Genomic DNA, 16,279 nt, shown 5'->3' with positions numbered 1-16,279 from the left:
TAGCACACGGCAGAGCTTTTATTTCATTTTTCACATGCTGAAGCGGTTTTTTACAAAGCCATTGTTATAAGTACAGCTACAAAGACTCAGAAGCACTTTACTCTGGAACAATCTGTGTTTCGGTAAAACTTCTGTTTGGGGTCTCTGCTGTTTTTATTTTGGAAAGTTCACCAGGAATTGTGCAAAATCTCACTAGATGTTTTAGTCTGGTAACATGGCTGCTCAAGAAGAGAATGTTTAAAGCATCCACAGCAGGGCCTCCACGAGGGTCCTGGCTGACCGTATGAATGGTCTGGGTGGTTGCGGAGATGTCAGCGCTTGCTCAGTCCAGTTCCACCTCTGAGTGTGTGTGTGTGTGTAGAGAGAGAGAGAAAGGGAGAGAGAGAGAGAAAGACAGACAGACCCAGGTCAAATTAACCCTCGCTCTTCAAAGCTCCTTTTGTAATTCCCGTGAAGCCCTGGCCAAAACTGAGTGGCATGCCTTTCTGAGACTGGTGCTCAAGTCTGTGCACCTGTAACGCTGGGCCCTGCACGCAGAGACGACCACAGAATATTCCTCCCCCGGAGGGGCATGCAGGTGGGTAAGATGCAGGCACTGGCGTGAGCTCCACGGTCTGCAGACGGCTAAGTCGGGAGACTCGGCGTGAGAAGAGTTAATCGCCCACATGCTCCCTCACCCAGCTCACTCCCCGCCACATTCCAAAGGGACAGGGCTCGGTGACAACACAGCCCGGACCTAAAGCGAAGAGGGAGGACCTCTATTCTTCGGCATCTCTCGAATTAATTAACTGGAAATGAGTCTTGTCAATGTTTTGGAAAGGCAGAAGGGCTGAAAAGAGATTGCTGGAATTAATCACAGTGAGAAAATACTTCAGCTGCGGCCGGAGCCCAGAAGGCCCCCGGGGAGGGAACAATGGAAGGAAGGGGGCCGACTCCGGGTCTCCGGCGGGAGCAGGGGGACCCAGCAAGCCGTCTTTGCCAAGTAAGGGACGTGCGCTTAACGCGAGGGATCACCACCTGTGCCACAGCGAGCGCGACACCTCGCTGAATGCACACGGCCTCCACGGGATGAAGGCAAACCAGACGGCTATGTTTTAAAGCAAGGAAACAACAGAAAACTCACGTTACTTCACTTTTAAGCTTACACACATGTAACGCTATTGTCTAAAAGATTCACGTCTTCCTGAACGGGCACTAAAGAAGGCTTCAAACACCTGCAATCTCACACACTGCAGAAGATGAAAAATCCACGGAAACAGATTCCAGAAATTCTGACTTGGGATGGAGAGTTCATTCACTAGGAAAGAAAAAGAAGCAAAACGGCAGATGGAACAGATCTGCTTACAAGAATCATCAAAAAACATGCAGAGATTTTTGGTCAGCGGTATAAACAGAGCGAAAACTGAAACAAGCCATTCAACTTAACACAAGGAGTTTTCTGTTCTTTTCACTGGGGTCGACATCAGCTGTCTTTTAAAGAAAACCTAATTTCTATCAGAAGCTTTTAGATGTTGAAAATTCTGATATACTTTTTCTATTTCTCCCCTAGAAATTTCAACTCTTTCAAGAAAACAGCAGCATGAAGCTTGAGCAGAAAATTATTTGCAATTAAATTTGGGGCTTTTTTTTTTGGCATCTCAGGAGGCAACATATCCCGTCCGTGTTCTCATGAAGGAACCGCGTCACATCCAAGGTGATGGGGGGGGACCACCTTCCACAAACCGAAAGGGAGCGACCCCTCGGCGCGGCGGCGTACTCACCAGCTGAGGCGTGTCCCTGGTAGGCTTCAGGGTCAGCTTGTCACCCCTCTTCTCAACTTCAAAGCCCATTTTTTTAAGTAGGGACGTGTCTGCCAGCCCCTGCTCCTCCATCTTTGCAATCAAGTCTTGGTTTTGGCTGTTGTCCTCTGTGAGGTTTCGGATGGCGTACACGACCCACTGGGTCAGAACTGGAACCAGAGTGAAGGAAATCTGCCAGCATGCTTTCCTGTTTGGAACTTTTCACACGAGTTTTACTGAGAAGGGGGCAGAAGGCACAGCGACACTAAAAACTGCAAATCCATGAACACATCTTTCTTGAGGATGTGCTATGAATATGCACACAACGTGGGAAATAATGAAAACGATGTAACACATGCATATGCACACGTATGTCCTGTGTGTGTGAGTGAGGTGTCCAGCAACTGGCAGAGAGAGGTACCTAATCAGGATTTACTGAATGAACGAACGAGGAAGCCAAGGCTTAGAGCAGCCACACCTGAAGTTTATGAACACAAGCCTGTGTGCAGGAGAGCACGTCACTGAGCCACCAGGGCAGGGATAAGAGCATTACAGAACGAGTCACAGAGATGCCAGGTTAGCATCAGACAAGAAAATCGCCTTTAGAGGAAGCCCAGTTGTAAGAATCGTTTCCCAGGAGCCGCCATGGAATTCTCCACACTCGGCGCTTTAAGGACAAAGCCAGCGGCCACTGAGGGACTTGCTGTGTCTGGTTTGCGTCCCTGTGCGCCGGGGAGGGCGCCTCCTCCCGCGCCTCGCTGTGCCCCCGCCCTAGTCTGCAGGCTCTGCCCCGAGTCCTCCACTGCCGACGGGGGACAGCGTACGGAGAGACGGACTCACTGCCTTGCTCTCTGAGGCCTTGCACGCGGTCACCAAGAGCTGCGCCCGCCTCGTGAAAGCACTGAACTGCTGCTGCACGTCATTCTGTGAAGACTGAATAAAACTGCTGGATGCTGGCTCCGGGGACACAGGAGGCGCCCAGAACAGCAGGCCTGGCACCCTCCGCTGGCTCAGAGGGAGCGACACCGTGCCCACTGGGGAACACACGCTCCTCCCAGTGACAAGGGGCCTCCTGCCCGTCATCAGACAGGAGGCAGCAGGAAAACCAGCCCTCCCCACGCAGGCACTTCTGTGTCAGGATTGGGGCACCTGTGCCCCCGGAAGGCAGCAGGCGGGCCCCCCGGGGAAGGCTCAGCGCCTCTGATCATGGCCGAGACCCCAGCGCAGCGGGGGAGGCTGCTGCCTAGACACTCTGGCTCCCTCCTCTCAACGCGGGAAGCCACAGAGAAAGGCCTCAAGTCATACGGTCTCCCTAGTTCAACAGCCTCAAAGGAAAACAGCGAAGAAGAAGCCTGTCCGCTCCAGTCAGACAACCGAAACGCACCAGTTTTGCGCTCAGGAAGTGTTTTCTGGTGGCTGCATCTTAGCTCCCCGGATGCGGTCCAAGCTGGTCCGCAGTCCCCGCGGGGCCTCGGTGGCTCCCGGGGGCGGGGCGGGGCGGGGCGGGTCCACACCAGCTCTGGCCTCCCTGACCGCACCCCGAGCTCACCCCGGACCAGCTGCCACTGGCCTGCCGCCCCAGCCCCTCCAGGATGGGCACAGGTCTGCACAGAGAAGAGGACCAGCCAACGACCCCTGGTCTCCGGAGGTTCACCATCAAAGCCACTTGTGAGTGTAGATGACTCACCATTTCCAAAGGGCAAAGAGTGGAACCGCGGGTGCCCAGTGGACGGGAGTCTACAACCAGCTGCCCCCGTGGCGGGAGACTGTTCTCATCCCGCACCTTGTCGGTCATCCTTTCCTGATCGAGCCCTGGTCCTTTGTAAGACTGCGTTTCTTCTCTGGAGATGAATCCGTATAAATATTCAGTGCATAAAACCTACGTTTGAATTTCTCCCTCTTTCTCACAATCACCAAACCCCCACTTTGTAACAGGACAGAAAATAATGACTCCAGGCGACAAAAGCTTCCAACCCATTAGTAAATTTCTGAACAGAGAATCATTCGCTACCATCACTTTCTCAGGCTGGACGATGTCATCATTATACAAACTCACTTCCTCACTTTCTGCGGCCAAGCGGGAGCCAGTGGTGGTGAGAACGGACTGAAGGAGTGAGCACAGGAGGGTAAATTCAGGAAGAAAGTGTGGAAGACTGGAGAATTTTAGTTCACGTGTATAGTAACTCCAATGTTACATGACAGAGCAAAACGCTTCTTTCTGATGCTTTCCTGGTTATTCACTTAAATGTAACTGAAAGAAAGAAAACTGGAATTCCTGTGAATGCACCGGAAGCTCCTCAGAGCTGGAGGGCTGGCCGGCCCCGTGATCGGGGGATCTGACGCCAGCTGGCACTGCCGGCTGCAGACGTCGTGTCCTGGGAGGAAAGAACCATCACCCAGAGCTTCAAACTGTCAGACCACTTCAGTTATGGGGCAAACCGGACCTCTGCGAAGGCCCCACAATGTCACAACGCTGGGCGCCACCTGTCTGTCCCCACACAAGACCCTGATGGGGGCCCCTTCGCCCTCGCCCAGGGTGCGCAGCCCAGCTCCCTCTCCGGGAAGCCCTCCCGCGGGTCCTGGCTGCCCCCACCCCGACACCAGCTTCCTTCGGGCACGCTCCCTGCGTGTTTCCAAAACATTGTCTCTCTCAGTGGCCCCCATCACACTGCACCTGTAGCTGCCTGCTTATGGGCCACACCCCCCCATCTCTCCACCCCCAGCACACAGTCTAGTTCCTGACAGAGGGGCCTGTCACCATGTTTGCTGACACGTCTGTGGCGATGACTTGTCTGTATCTCTGTCTCGCCAGCACCGAGAACCCCTCAGAAGCACGTCTGACGCCCTGCTCACCTCTCCGTCCTCTGTTCCAAGCACGGTGCTGGGAAACGTCTGCTGGGTGTCCGAGCAGCGAGCGAACACCATCTCCTGCTCACCGAGTGTGTGAGAGAGAGTGTGTGTGTGTGTGCGCGCGCACACGCGGGGAAGGGCGTGGAGGCACTGCAGTAACTCACACGGGCTGTGCGTTTCCTTCTGGTTCTTGGTGTGGTTTCCTGACTCAGGGTTTGGTGAGGTTGAGAGATTAGATGAAAGTGAAGCAGTGTAACTCGGGCAAGGAAGCTGGGCTGTGCTGTCCATGACGACAAACCCCAGGACAATCAACTCCCCTGCGGGCGGATGAAAGGGTGGATTTAATCATGTCCCTCTAGGAGAAACAGCTCGCAGATTCTGCGAAAACACTGCTACGGCATTTTAACAGTGCTTCACCCTGAAAGCGTTCGGGAGCTCACTTCTGTAGAGAAATGCACACACCCCCGTTTTACATGTAGGCAAAGAGGAGCACAGAGAATGAACTACAGGACAGTCCTCCTGACGGGCAGACCCACGGGCGCCCAGGAACCGCCCCGCGCCAGGGTGCTGCTCCCAGCTGGGCCCGCACGACTTCAGGAACAAAACGGACAGCCGAGGGCTTCACGAGGAGCAGGCTGGTTCCGGCATGGCCACCACGTGGACAGCCTAACAGAAGCAGCACTGAAGCCCAAAGCAGGGAAGGCACTGTCGTCTTCTTCCCAAACTGTTACTCAGAGGGCAGAAGGGTGTGCACGAGGGGGCCTGGGGCCGGGCGGAGTGTGGCCACACGACGGGTCCACGCTCTGAAGATCGGAAATAAGGAACGAATGACAGTGCGCCCCTCGATGTTTTTCACTTCAGCGTGTGTTTCACATTCTTCTGTAGGTGGGATGAGTCGTACCTGCTCTTTAAGGAGCAGCTCACCAAGTCAGAATCCCGCACGCTGCCACACCCGCCTTTCTGGGGCAGACAGGGAAGGTCTGCCCCACGTCCCCACCCTCAGTGAGCACCGGCATTCTGGGGTTTGCACCATCTGTCTACAAATTAACACCACACAAAGGCCCGCCCCTTTGCCTCTATTTCCAGTGAGAACATTCTAGCACCACCATCTAGGGCCTCGGACTTAATAATAATCACAAACCTGAATTTTAATAGTTGTTCCCTTCATAACATTTGCGTAGAAAAGAGAAGCACCGAAACGCAGCTCCTGCGAACTGTGTCTAACGCTCAAGCCTGGCTCATGAATATGCATGAGTCACCTCGTTAGGGGGCCGTGAAGGGCTGAGCCCGGGCGGCCGCGGATCGCGACAGCCCCCCGTGTCACAGGGGAGATTAAAGCGAGTCCCAGTTAATATTCACAGCGCCCTCTTGTTCCCTCTCTAAAGAGACAGGAGGGAAGAAAGAGTAGGAGAGAAAATCAAACATCTTCTAAAGTCCGTAATCCCACCAGCACTTGAAGTGCTGTATTGTCTGCTTAGCTGTAGAAAGGGAGCTTCTGAAGTTTCCATAGCGACTACAAACAGAAAGCATGAGCCTGTCTGTTGTAAAACCGCCTTCAAAGAACCCTGCCATCCGCACCAGGGTGAGCGCTGGGCAGTCCGGCCAGCTCCTGGACACAACACTTGGGTGTGTGTGTGTGTCAGCCGTGCACCGGGACTCGAAGAGCCCCAGGTCCCTGCAGCCTTGTGCCCCTTAGGGGATGAGACAAGGCGGGGCAGAAGGATGGAGGCTGGGAGGTGGCACGGCCCGGAGGAAGGAGTCTCACGACAGTATGACTAAACAGCAGATTCCTGTGCCAAACTCACTTTGAAAGTCAAGTCAGCTGACTTAAAATTTGAAAACTGGAGCTGCCTGCTGAGAGTCCATCCAACCGGACGTGCTTTCAGGCACACAAGCAGCGCCGCCTGAAGCCCTCCAGGCTGCTAGGACGCAGGCCCAGGGACGGCGAGGACTCTGTCCTGGTCACTGCTCTACGGCGAGAAGACTCCTGAGAACGTGGGCTGGCAAATTATGGCCCGTGTCTTTGCATGGCTGCAAGTTGAAAATGGTTTTTATTTTCAAATCACTGGGTGTGGGGGGGGGCAGAATCAAAGAAGAACACTAATTCGTGACACATGAAAATTATCTGAAATTCAGACCAGAATCTACAATAAATGAAAGTTTTATTGGCACACAGCTCATGCACCTGTCAACTGTCTGCGTCCGCCTTCCCGCTGCAGGGGCTGAGCTGGAGAGTCGTGGCAGGGACAGGAGGGCTGGCAAAGCTAAAAATATTTACAAATTTAACCCCCCTCAGAAAAGGTTTGCCAGACTCTGGCCTAGAACATGGAAGGAACCAAGAAATGTTCGCTGAATGAACTTTTAAAAGTACTGGCACTGAAAACCATATACTATTTAAATTAAAACAAACTGTGAAAAGACTTTACTGACTTGCGTGTATATACGTAAACTGTGTGTGTAACGTCTACACATGGTGCTTTAACACACAGTACATCTGCAGAGGTGCAATGTATGCATCTACATTTCACATCACATATGCAATGTACATGTAACGAATGTGGGGACCATATATAATACCTATATTTAATTTTTGCTCCCAGGATACTTTGAAAAATCATTTTTAGACGACAAACCCATTGATGGGCAGGGAGTATGCACCGCCTGCCGCTCAGAGGGGCACAGCGCGCGCACCACAAACCTCGGACAAGCTGGTCCCTGGCAGGCAGGCCTAACTCAGGAGGCTTCCGCAAAACCACGTAATTACCCGCCACGTCACGACAAGACTCTCCTCCAGGTGAGGGTGCTTAGTAAATGACTTCCATGTCTAAACTAGTATCTTCTGAGACCACGGTAAAGCTGCGGAATTCTTCGGAGTGCGAAGCAGCAGTTCAGTTTTAAAACTGTCCTGAAGACGCTTTCCACTGCTGACGATCAAAACACTCCAACACATGCCAGCTTCCGTCAGCCAAAGATGAAAGAGGCCCGGAAGGTGACATGGGAAGAAGGACGGCTCCCCTTCTGCTGAGATGACAGGTCTGGCCTCACTCCCAGCCACGCAGGGCGGAGACCGTGCACGGCCGGGCCCTGCTCCCGGGGGGCCGGTTCTCCTGCCCCGTCTGCGGGAGTCTGGACCAGCCTCTGCTCCGCTCTGCAAGGGTTAGAAAAGGGCATTTCCCCACCTGCTGCCCCGGGAACCCTGGGCTCCACGAGGCCCCTGCTCTGGAGGAGGGACTCGCCCAAGAGGGCATGTGAGCGAGGACGGTGCGAGAGGAAGAGCTCACAGCTCCAGGGCCAAGGAGGCACTGGGCTGTGGGCAGCGGCGCGAGGGTGGCAGCTTACCTATGGAGACGGAACAGCGAGGGAGGGCGGACCAGAAAGGTCCTTGTGCAGGAAATAAACCTGAAAAGTAATGCCAGTCTTCCTCTGCAAAGTGCCACCCATCTCTGCCACATCGGTTACTCCATCTCCAAATGCCAGGAGAAACCCCACTGCACTGTGAACTCCATTCTCCCTCTGCCTGGTCTGCTACAATCATCTTCTGTCCTCAGCCTGCCTTTCCATCGTCCAGTGGAACCACACTCCCTTCTCATTCAGAAACTCAGAGCTGAGGTCTCCATCCCGCAGATCCTGTATGCGGCCTCGTGCATGACGCTAAACACCATCGTGTGTTCAGTCACCACCACAAACCACCCACTCAGGCCCCCCCACCTCCTCCAAATTGCTGGTCTGTCTGGGATCTGATTTCCCTCCGCATTTTTGCATTTTAATACGAGGGCACATCTGTGGTTCAAGTGTCTCAATGTCATGTCAGTATGTGCTGTTCCAGGCTTTGTAATACATCATAGCAGTATCTACAAGTCAGTGGACGTGGACTCTCTCATTTGCCAATTAACAGCTGTTAACTGAACTCAGTTGAAAAAAAAAAGCTAATAGAAGAGGGTGGGGAAAAAAGAAATGGTCAAATCTGTACATGACAAGTCACATTCTGAAGAACGTAACATGATACTCGAGCACAGGTAGTGTCACAAGAAGGAGCAGAGTTTTGCTCTTTTTCGAGGGAAAGTCACCCCAGAAGCACCATGGCTTTGACAGCTGAGGCTGCCTTTCGGCCTTGAAATCCCTGGGGAACTGGAACATCAAAGGCCCAGTGAAGCACTGCTGAATTCTGACAGAAATACCGTAACACACGCGTGTCAACCAGAGAAACCTTATCTCTGTGGATAGCCCAAACTGTCTCTTAATGATTTTGAAACAAAGGCTACATTCACTGTCCTTGGTGTGCACCACTTACTTCCATAAACTGACTGTTTAAAGGGAGAGACCAGGGAGTCACAACTTTAAGGCCTCCTCCCCTCCAGGAAGCCTGAGCCATCTTTCCATCTTCCCCGTCTCCTCGGGGTCGTCACGTGGACAGAGAACCACGGAGCCACGTCCTCGGTCTGGACCCTGGCTGGGCACGAGCTCCCAGACCCCAGCTGAGCCTGTCAGGCTGGCGGTGCCAGCCGGGAAGACGACACCCTGCTCCCGGGCCACACGTCACCACGCTCCCCACTCCCAAGATGCTGTGGCCGGGCGAGGACCGTGTGCGCAGGTGCCTCACATCTGTGGGGCTTGTGGTGAAGGATCCTCCAGCTAAGAAACTAATTTTGTCCATTACACATTCTGGAATCGATTTTTCTCACCACTTAAAAGCACAGCGTGGTGCGTGGCAGTCAGTCGGCATCCGCCCCACACAACAGGTTTCAGGATCAGAAGCCACCACCGCCACTTCTGACTTCAACCACACTAAAGGGGCTCCCGGCCACCAAGTGGTTCCATCTGTATGTGGGGCAGGACTCCAGTGTCACTTTGGAGACTCTGGATGAGCCACTGCACGTAACGTGTGCAGCAGAGAGCCTGACACATGCCTGGCGCGCAGCGGACGCTCACTGCACGGAGCAGGAGTCACCCCCTGGGGGCCTGTCCTGTCGGGGGTCCCTTCTCCCCATGACCCTCCCTCCCTCGTGCCCCTGCTCACTCTTCTGTCCCCGCGTAATCCTCTGAGTCCTAGGACGCGCACTCACCTGTGTGCGGGGACACCCGTGTCAGTCGCTGCAGCTCCTGTGCACACAGGATGGGGGAGGTTTTAAATCCCTGCTGACGAACGCTCCGTGGAGCCCGGCCTCCAGCCACTCAGCCAGCTCTTCAGTCAGACCCGAGCTGTGAGATGTGACCGACCACGTGCACGCGGACGCCCCGCGCTGTACAACGTCAGCCTTTGGGCTGCAGGGGGACCTCGTCAGAGAGAGGCTTCTGAACTCAATGAACATCTGCCTCAGTGCCTCAGCTCGCACCAGGGTCACCGCGAAGAGAGCTGGCCGAGCCTAGGGGTGATGCAACCTGAGGTCACTGGGTCCTGAGATCCCAGTGGGAGCGCAGCAGGGACGCAAGGAAGCCCAAGGCCCGGCCGCCAGGCGAGGACATTTATTCAGCACTCTGTACTCCTTGGGATAAGGGAATTGCTGCCTTGAATGAGTTTCTACCTTCACCGTAAAAAAGCTTCAGAAGAGGCAATACAATGTCTCTCAAATAAGCCAGGACTGCCCATTTATCTGCACCGGTAGTAACAGTAATAATAATAAATGTAACAGCAGTGGCTCCCACGGCCCTGGGAGGTACAGCACTTGTCGGGGTGCCACAGGCACTCACAGAAAGTACTCCATCCTCGCGGACACGCCACGCGGCAGGCGGCATCATCCCAGCCTGCCGACGGGAAATGCCTTGCCCGAGGTCACGCGGCCTGACATGCTCGGGCCTGGGTTAGGACGCAGCTCCCAAGCCCTCGGGACGACCCCGGCTGAGGAGGAGAGACGCAGGGGGCAGGCGGCGCCGTCCTCCCCTCGGTCAGTCTGCCCACAGAGCAGTGAAACGAATGGCCGGTTTCGTGTTTCTTGAAACAGAGCCCCCTTCCCTTCAGAGAAATCTCAGAAGATAAAGTAAGTTGACAGACACCAGTTAGAGTATCTACTTATGCAGAACATCTTTGGAATTAACTAAGAGACATTTCAAAATGGAATTAAAATTCGGAGTAGAAAGATAGTTCATCGAGTCTAAATTACGGAAGACTACTGTTGATTTAGGACTAACGACTTCGAGATGAGTGAAGCACAGCCACAGTCAGAAACAGCTCTTCAGACACGAAGGCTGAAACGAAGAACACAGACAGTGCGGGGCTTCTGGCAGGTTTCAGACAAGGCACGCAGGCACCAGAGGGTCAGGGAGCTTTTTCACGTCGCACGTGCTGGCTGCCTGAGCACCTGTGATCACTCTCCTTGGTCCAAACGCCAATCGTCCCCGGGGGACGAGCTACTCTAAGGGTGGCCAGGCCGTGCTGGCTCACCTCTCCTCCCTCGCCCTTCCCCCCTGCCCCCAGCCCAGGGACCTGACCAATCTTGTGCATCAGGAACGTTATTGTCATCATCTTCTAGAAAACCCACGAGGACTTCCTGGTGCCTCCTAACTGCGCCCAGAGCAGACACCTGGCTAAGCGCTAGTTTCTGAAGGTGCTTCAGGACAGAAAGACAGCACAGGAGTTTTGATTCTGACGTAGTTTGGTTTTTTGCCAACACTGGGAAAATGTTTTGACTTTTTCTAGGCTTTTCCTGTCCTTAACCAGGAAGTGCAGCTCTCTCCGTGTTTGACACCATCATCGTTCTGGGGGCTTCTATGAGGATGTAAAATCAGGCTGTTAACTCAAACTGAAGTCAAGAACCTATGTAAAAGTTAGGCTCGTGAGAGTCACGTGAAAACAGCCCGGTGCAGGGCTGGGTCCCTGCTGTCAAGCTGCAGGCCACCTCCTGTTGTGGCTTACTCCTGGCTTGGACAAGGCTTTTTCACAGCATGGGGCCTGTTTTCAGCTGCACTCAGTTAACCCTGAAGAAGAGCCCTGTCCGCCCCCAGCACGGCCCTTTCCGGCAGCACAGAGACCAGCTGCCGCTGTCGGGGTGGCCGGGCTCACAGGCCACACGGCAACGCGGCGGCCGGGGGACAAAGCCGTGTCCCCTCCCCAGAGAAGACGTAAGGCCAGAGAACAGTAAGAGTGGGAAAGGCGAGTCTGTCTGAAAGTCAGCTGCAGTTTTCTGTTTCCTGAGTTTGCAAGTATTATTCCAATGAAGGGGGATGTGGATCACAAACCCACGAGGAGGAAACGGCCCAGAGCTCGTGGGCGCCTCCCTCCCCTCTCTCGGCCTCTCGCTCTTGGGGAGCCCTCCTCACCCTACCTTTCCTCCAGGTCCTCGCTGTGGGTCAGAAGACGCAAACGAAGGTGGGAAAGCTGCCGTCGGGGCTGGACTGGGGACAGAGCCAGGCCCTGGTCGCGGTGTTTACGTGTGTTCCTCCCACCAAGCGGCTCCTGGGCTCGCTCGCGCGGCCCTCTGGTCCCTCTCCAGGGAGGGCTCCCCAGCGCCTGCGCCCACTTCAGTCCTGCCCCGGCTCACTCCCCCAATACGGGCTTCGTTTTCTTAAATCTCTTGGCTCCAAAAAAATCAGTGGCACAAAGACTCCAGCACTCCCTGCCGAGAATGGTGACCACAAAACAGCCGGCCAGGGAGTTACCGTTTAGCGGTGCTAACGTGGCTGTGGCACACTAGTGATCTGACCAGACCCTTCTCTGTCACTGCGAAATCTGATATTAGTTAGGGTACCCGGAGCACGGTCCTATGTGCCTAAGGTCACACCCCAGCCCCTCAAGTGTCTTACAAAGCGCACATTCTGGGTGGCAATGCCATTTACACACAGCAGTTCTGAAAGGTATTTATTAACATCCTAAACACCCCCAAAGTCACTGCTCATTTGAACAAAGTGAATGCAAAAAGAAAAACTGCCAATTAATTACCTTTGTGAGAAAATATGTACATGTAAACAACAGCACTAATGCTTGTTCAGCACAAACCCCGCGCCAGGAACGGCTCCAGGTGCTTCCCGGGCAGGAGGCTTCCTCCTGCTCTGAACCAGCTCTCCTTCCTCCCTAGGAATGCTGTGATCACGATGTCAGAGGGACTCGACGTCAGCAGAGGCCGAGGGACGCAGCTTTGTAATAGAGGTCAAGTATGTTATCAAACACTAAGAGGATTTCCTTATGACTGAGAAACTGTATTGAATGCGCTTTCAAAAGGAGTCCAAGATGCTCGGTGCAGAGACAGGCCCCCGGAACCTGAGGACGGCCCCACAAGAGCCGCGTTTGAAGGAAACTGTCAAGCACGTGAAGTTAAGGCTGACATTTCAGAGTTAGCTACTTCATGGTCTCATCTATATGTCAGATATAAAATTTCTGGAAAACAAAGTCACGACTTACGGAAGTTCTTTTTATGGTCTGCTTTATACCATAGAGAGAACCGGGGAGGTGTGCAGGATGCCTACGGGGTAAACATACTGTTCGAGAAAACAATTTTGAAAACAAGTATTTGGTACACCGACACAGTGGAATATGATTCAGCACTGAAAAAGAAACCAGCTACCAAACCATGGAAAGACATGGAGAAACTTCAAGCGGTTTCACCAAGTGAAAGACACCCATCTCAGAGGCTGCAGCCTGCATGATTTCAGCTGACGTTCTGGAAAAGGCACAGCGATGGAGACAGTAAAAGATCCGTGGCTGCCAGGGGTTAGGGGAGGGGGAACGCACAGGCGGGGCACAGAAAATACCGAGTGTGACGTTACAATGAAGGCTACACGTCATTATGCACCTGTCCAAACCCACGGAATGTACAGAGCCGAGAGTGAACCCTTAAACTGTGGACTTTGGGTGATGACGATGTGTCAGTGTAGGTTCAACCCTGGTTAGAAAAAAAAAAGCACCACCCTGGTGGGGGACACAGACCACGAGGGGGCTGGGAGTGTGCGGAATCTCTGTGCTGTCCTCTCAATTTTGCTGTAAACCTAAAACTGCTCTTAAAAAATAAAGTGCTTAAAAATATTTTTAAAAGAGGAAAAACCAGTAACAAAATAACAAATTCAGTTTCTTATAGTTTGAAAATTCAAAATGCTCTTGGGCTAGCAAACCCACAGCTGTCACAGAAGACTTGATGCGAAGTTGTTTAGCAGTGTTTCTGCTATGGCTTCCCAGCGACATTCCTTCCCCAAAGTTACAGTCGTCGGATGACATTTGTTAAATTAATCAGCCACAAGGAGCAGAAACTTTAGAATAAGAATCAATGGCAATAAATGTTCACATCAAGTTCTGTGTCCGGTTAGGAATGAATTTTACCTGGTGGCACTAAAAACATGGATAGTGACCACTGAGAAGTAAAATTAAGAAAACACCGTGTCGTCTCAAAGCCAGGTGGCTAAAGCGACAGGAAGCCCAAGGAAGCGGCCTCCGGGGACGCTCAGCGCTTCCGGTAAGAGGCTCCCTGCCCTGGTCTCCGCCCAGGCCGAGGGACAGCAAGGGTGAAGGGCCGCGTGCAGACCATGGGGTTACACCGGGCACCTCACCTGGGAAAAGGACAGACTCCCACTTTCTAACTTTTCGTGAGAATAAACCTCAAGCAATCTCGCTTTCAGTGCAAATAAACAAGACAGAGCAGGACCTGATGCACCCTGACCCCCGAGAGACAGGGAGGCAGCTGAGTAGCCAGGCTCCGCGAGACAAAGCCACGGGGCGGGCGCGTGTGCAGGCCGGAGGTCAGTGTGGAGGCGGCGGCCTCTCTGCACATGGCACTCTTCACAGGCCAGTGCCGTAGGGTGACGACAGTTTTATCTCTATCCTCTGATTTCAGAGATGTAAGAAAGCCAGAAGCACAGAACTAGGAGCTAAGGAGACGCCGTCTGCGGGACAACCTGGAGTATTTCGTCCCACTTTAAAATAGCCTGATGTTTTGTCCAAACACCTGAACAAGGAAACGGAGCTCCCGCCTGTGAAAGCCTCACTCAATACTTTACATCCCACTTTTGACTTTGGGCCTCGAGCCCGGGGGAACCAGTTGCTAGGATACCATACAACTTCATAAAACAGGTCCTCTTCCCTGTCTCGCCCTGACCGGCTGCTGGTGGCCGCGTGTACACCCTCACTGGCAGGGGGGCTGCACCAGAGCCTCGTCCGTCCCTCGTTCCACGCTCAACTTGCTTCACACGGGCCCCAGGGAGGGAGGCCCCCGCTAACCTGCGAAGCAGTGTGCACGCCTGTCTCCTCTGGGTGGGGAGGAAGAGTTGGTTTGCACATCTTCAATGGCACGAGGTGAGCAGTAAAGGGAATCAATCAGAGGCTTTGAAAAACCAGATTAAATCACCAAGGAGCCAAACCAAAAGTCTGCCCTTTTAAGGCCAAAGAGCATTAAGAGGTTTTCTGGCTTTTAACTAATGTCAGCTCAACAACTGAACAAGTGCTCACTGACTGTTTATCCGCTGTTTAATGCAGGGGACACAGAAATCCGTAGAAGACAGTCTTTCCCTCCAGAGGCAGAAAGACTGATCACAGCAGAAAGATTTCCGAGTCATCCCTGTTCTGAACATTAGGATGGGCGAAGAAAGGCATCAAAAGCAGAAACGTATCACTCTGTGACCACGGCATAAGCAGTTCTCCGGCGTGGAAATCTGCTGGCACCTTTCACGATCAGCAGCGCATTCAGCCAGCGGCGCCGTTCTGACGTGAAGGCATTTCCCTGAACGCCTCCCTCTGGCAGCCGCTTGGCAGGCCCAGTCACAAGCTAGATTCCCCATTTTGAAAAGTACAGAATGGAACATGTTCCCACGTTTATTAAAGTTCCTGCATTCCCCAAGATGTGTTCCTGCATTCCCCAAGACTATAGTCCAGAATTTCCAAAATGCACATGAGAACCATGGAGACTGTACGGAGCCCTGCAAGAGACACCTGCTCAACACAGGAGATGCAGGTTTATACATTACTATTTAGAAGCCTTCTCTCATGTAACAGCTGTTTAAGAAAGTACAGAAAAAATATGCTTTGGAACACACTTTGGTAACACCCCTTGGGTCTTTGGGGTCAATATGGGGTGTGCAAGATGACACCAATCCCGCCTGGCATGAACTTTTCTACAGGGAAGGAGTTACACGTGCAGATGCGTCAGTGGGACTGCTCGTGGAGTGGCAGAACAGCGCAACTAAACCGTGAGACCAGCGCTCGGTTAAGGGGGATCATGGAAGAATTCCGGGAGGAGGACACACATGCCAAAGTCCTAGAAGAGAAAGGAGTGCAGCACGGGAGAGGGACCTGTTCTCCAAGACGGCCGCCACCTCAGGACTTAGGTCTCTGCCTTGATTACCACCGGAGGTCAAAACAGAGCCGTGAGTGGGTACCATGTACTGCACGCTCAACAGGATTCACTAACTCAACTCCATGTCCAACACGCTGAACACCCACGTGGCCCCCAAGAAGGTACACCTGAAGGAAACCCCGTGGGGGAGTGAATGGAGCACCCGCCGGACACGCGGACACTCGCGTCAGGACCGCCGGCCGGCCGCAGGGCCGGACACGCCTGGGCCTTGCCCTGGCCCTGCTGCTCCCGAGCTGGGAGGCCCGGGATCAGCTGGAGTCTGGGAACTGGCTCTCGGAGCTTTTGTTTTTCTCATTTGTAAAATGGAAATTATAGTTCCCAACAAAGAGGCTGTTTGAAAAAAAAAAAAAGACTGGGCAAGGCAACGTGTGTAAAGGGCAC

At 53.4% G+C, this 16,279-nt stretch overlaps 1 protein-coding gene and 1 long non-coding RNA gene across 3 annotated transcripts in view; both read right to left on the bottom strand.

Moving 5' to 3' along the window:
* ATXN10 (ataxin 10) overlaps positions 1–16,279 on the bottom strand; it is a 146,150-nt gene continuing 129,871 nt past the window's right edge. The window contains exons 11-12 of one of the 2 annotated variants that reach the window (XM_031673669.2): positions 1,761–1,948; positions 1–1,297 (exon numbers count right to left, since the gene is read on the bottom strand). In XM_031673669.2, the coding sequence (XP_031529529.1) occupies positions 1,295–1,297; positions 1,761–1,948 (191 nt within the window). In that variant the 3' untranslated portion in view covers positions 1–1,294. Of the gene's footprint in view, positions 1,298–1,760; positions 1,949–12,459; positions 12,696–16,279 lie in introns of those variants that run through there. The other variant, XM_072973693.1, reaches the window with a different exon arrangement.
* On the bottom strand, positions 1,959–6,289 carry LOC140700311 (uncharacterized). Its single transcript, XR_012078719.1, has 3 exons — positions 5,770–6,289; positions 4,632–4,945; positions 1,959–4,153 (listed from the first exon to the last, which is right to left on the bottom strand). It is a non-coding gene; the product is annotated as an uncharacterized lncRNA (long non-coding RNA).

This window comes from Vicugna pacos, chromosome 12 (genome assembly GCF_048564905.1).
Source record: "Vicugna pacos chromosome 12, VicPac4, whole genome shotgun sequence".
In the NCBI taxonomy this organism is placed as follows: domain Eukaryota; kingdom Metazoa; phylum Chordata; class Mammalia; order Artiodactyla; family Camelidae; genus Vicugna; species Vicugna pacos.
This window is presented reverse-complemented; position numbering and strand designations above follow the sequence as displayed.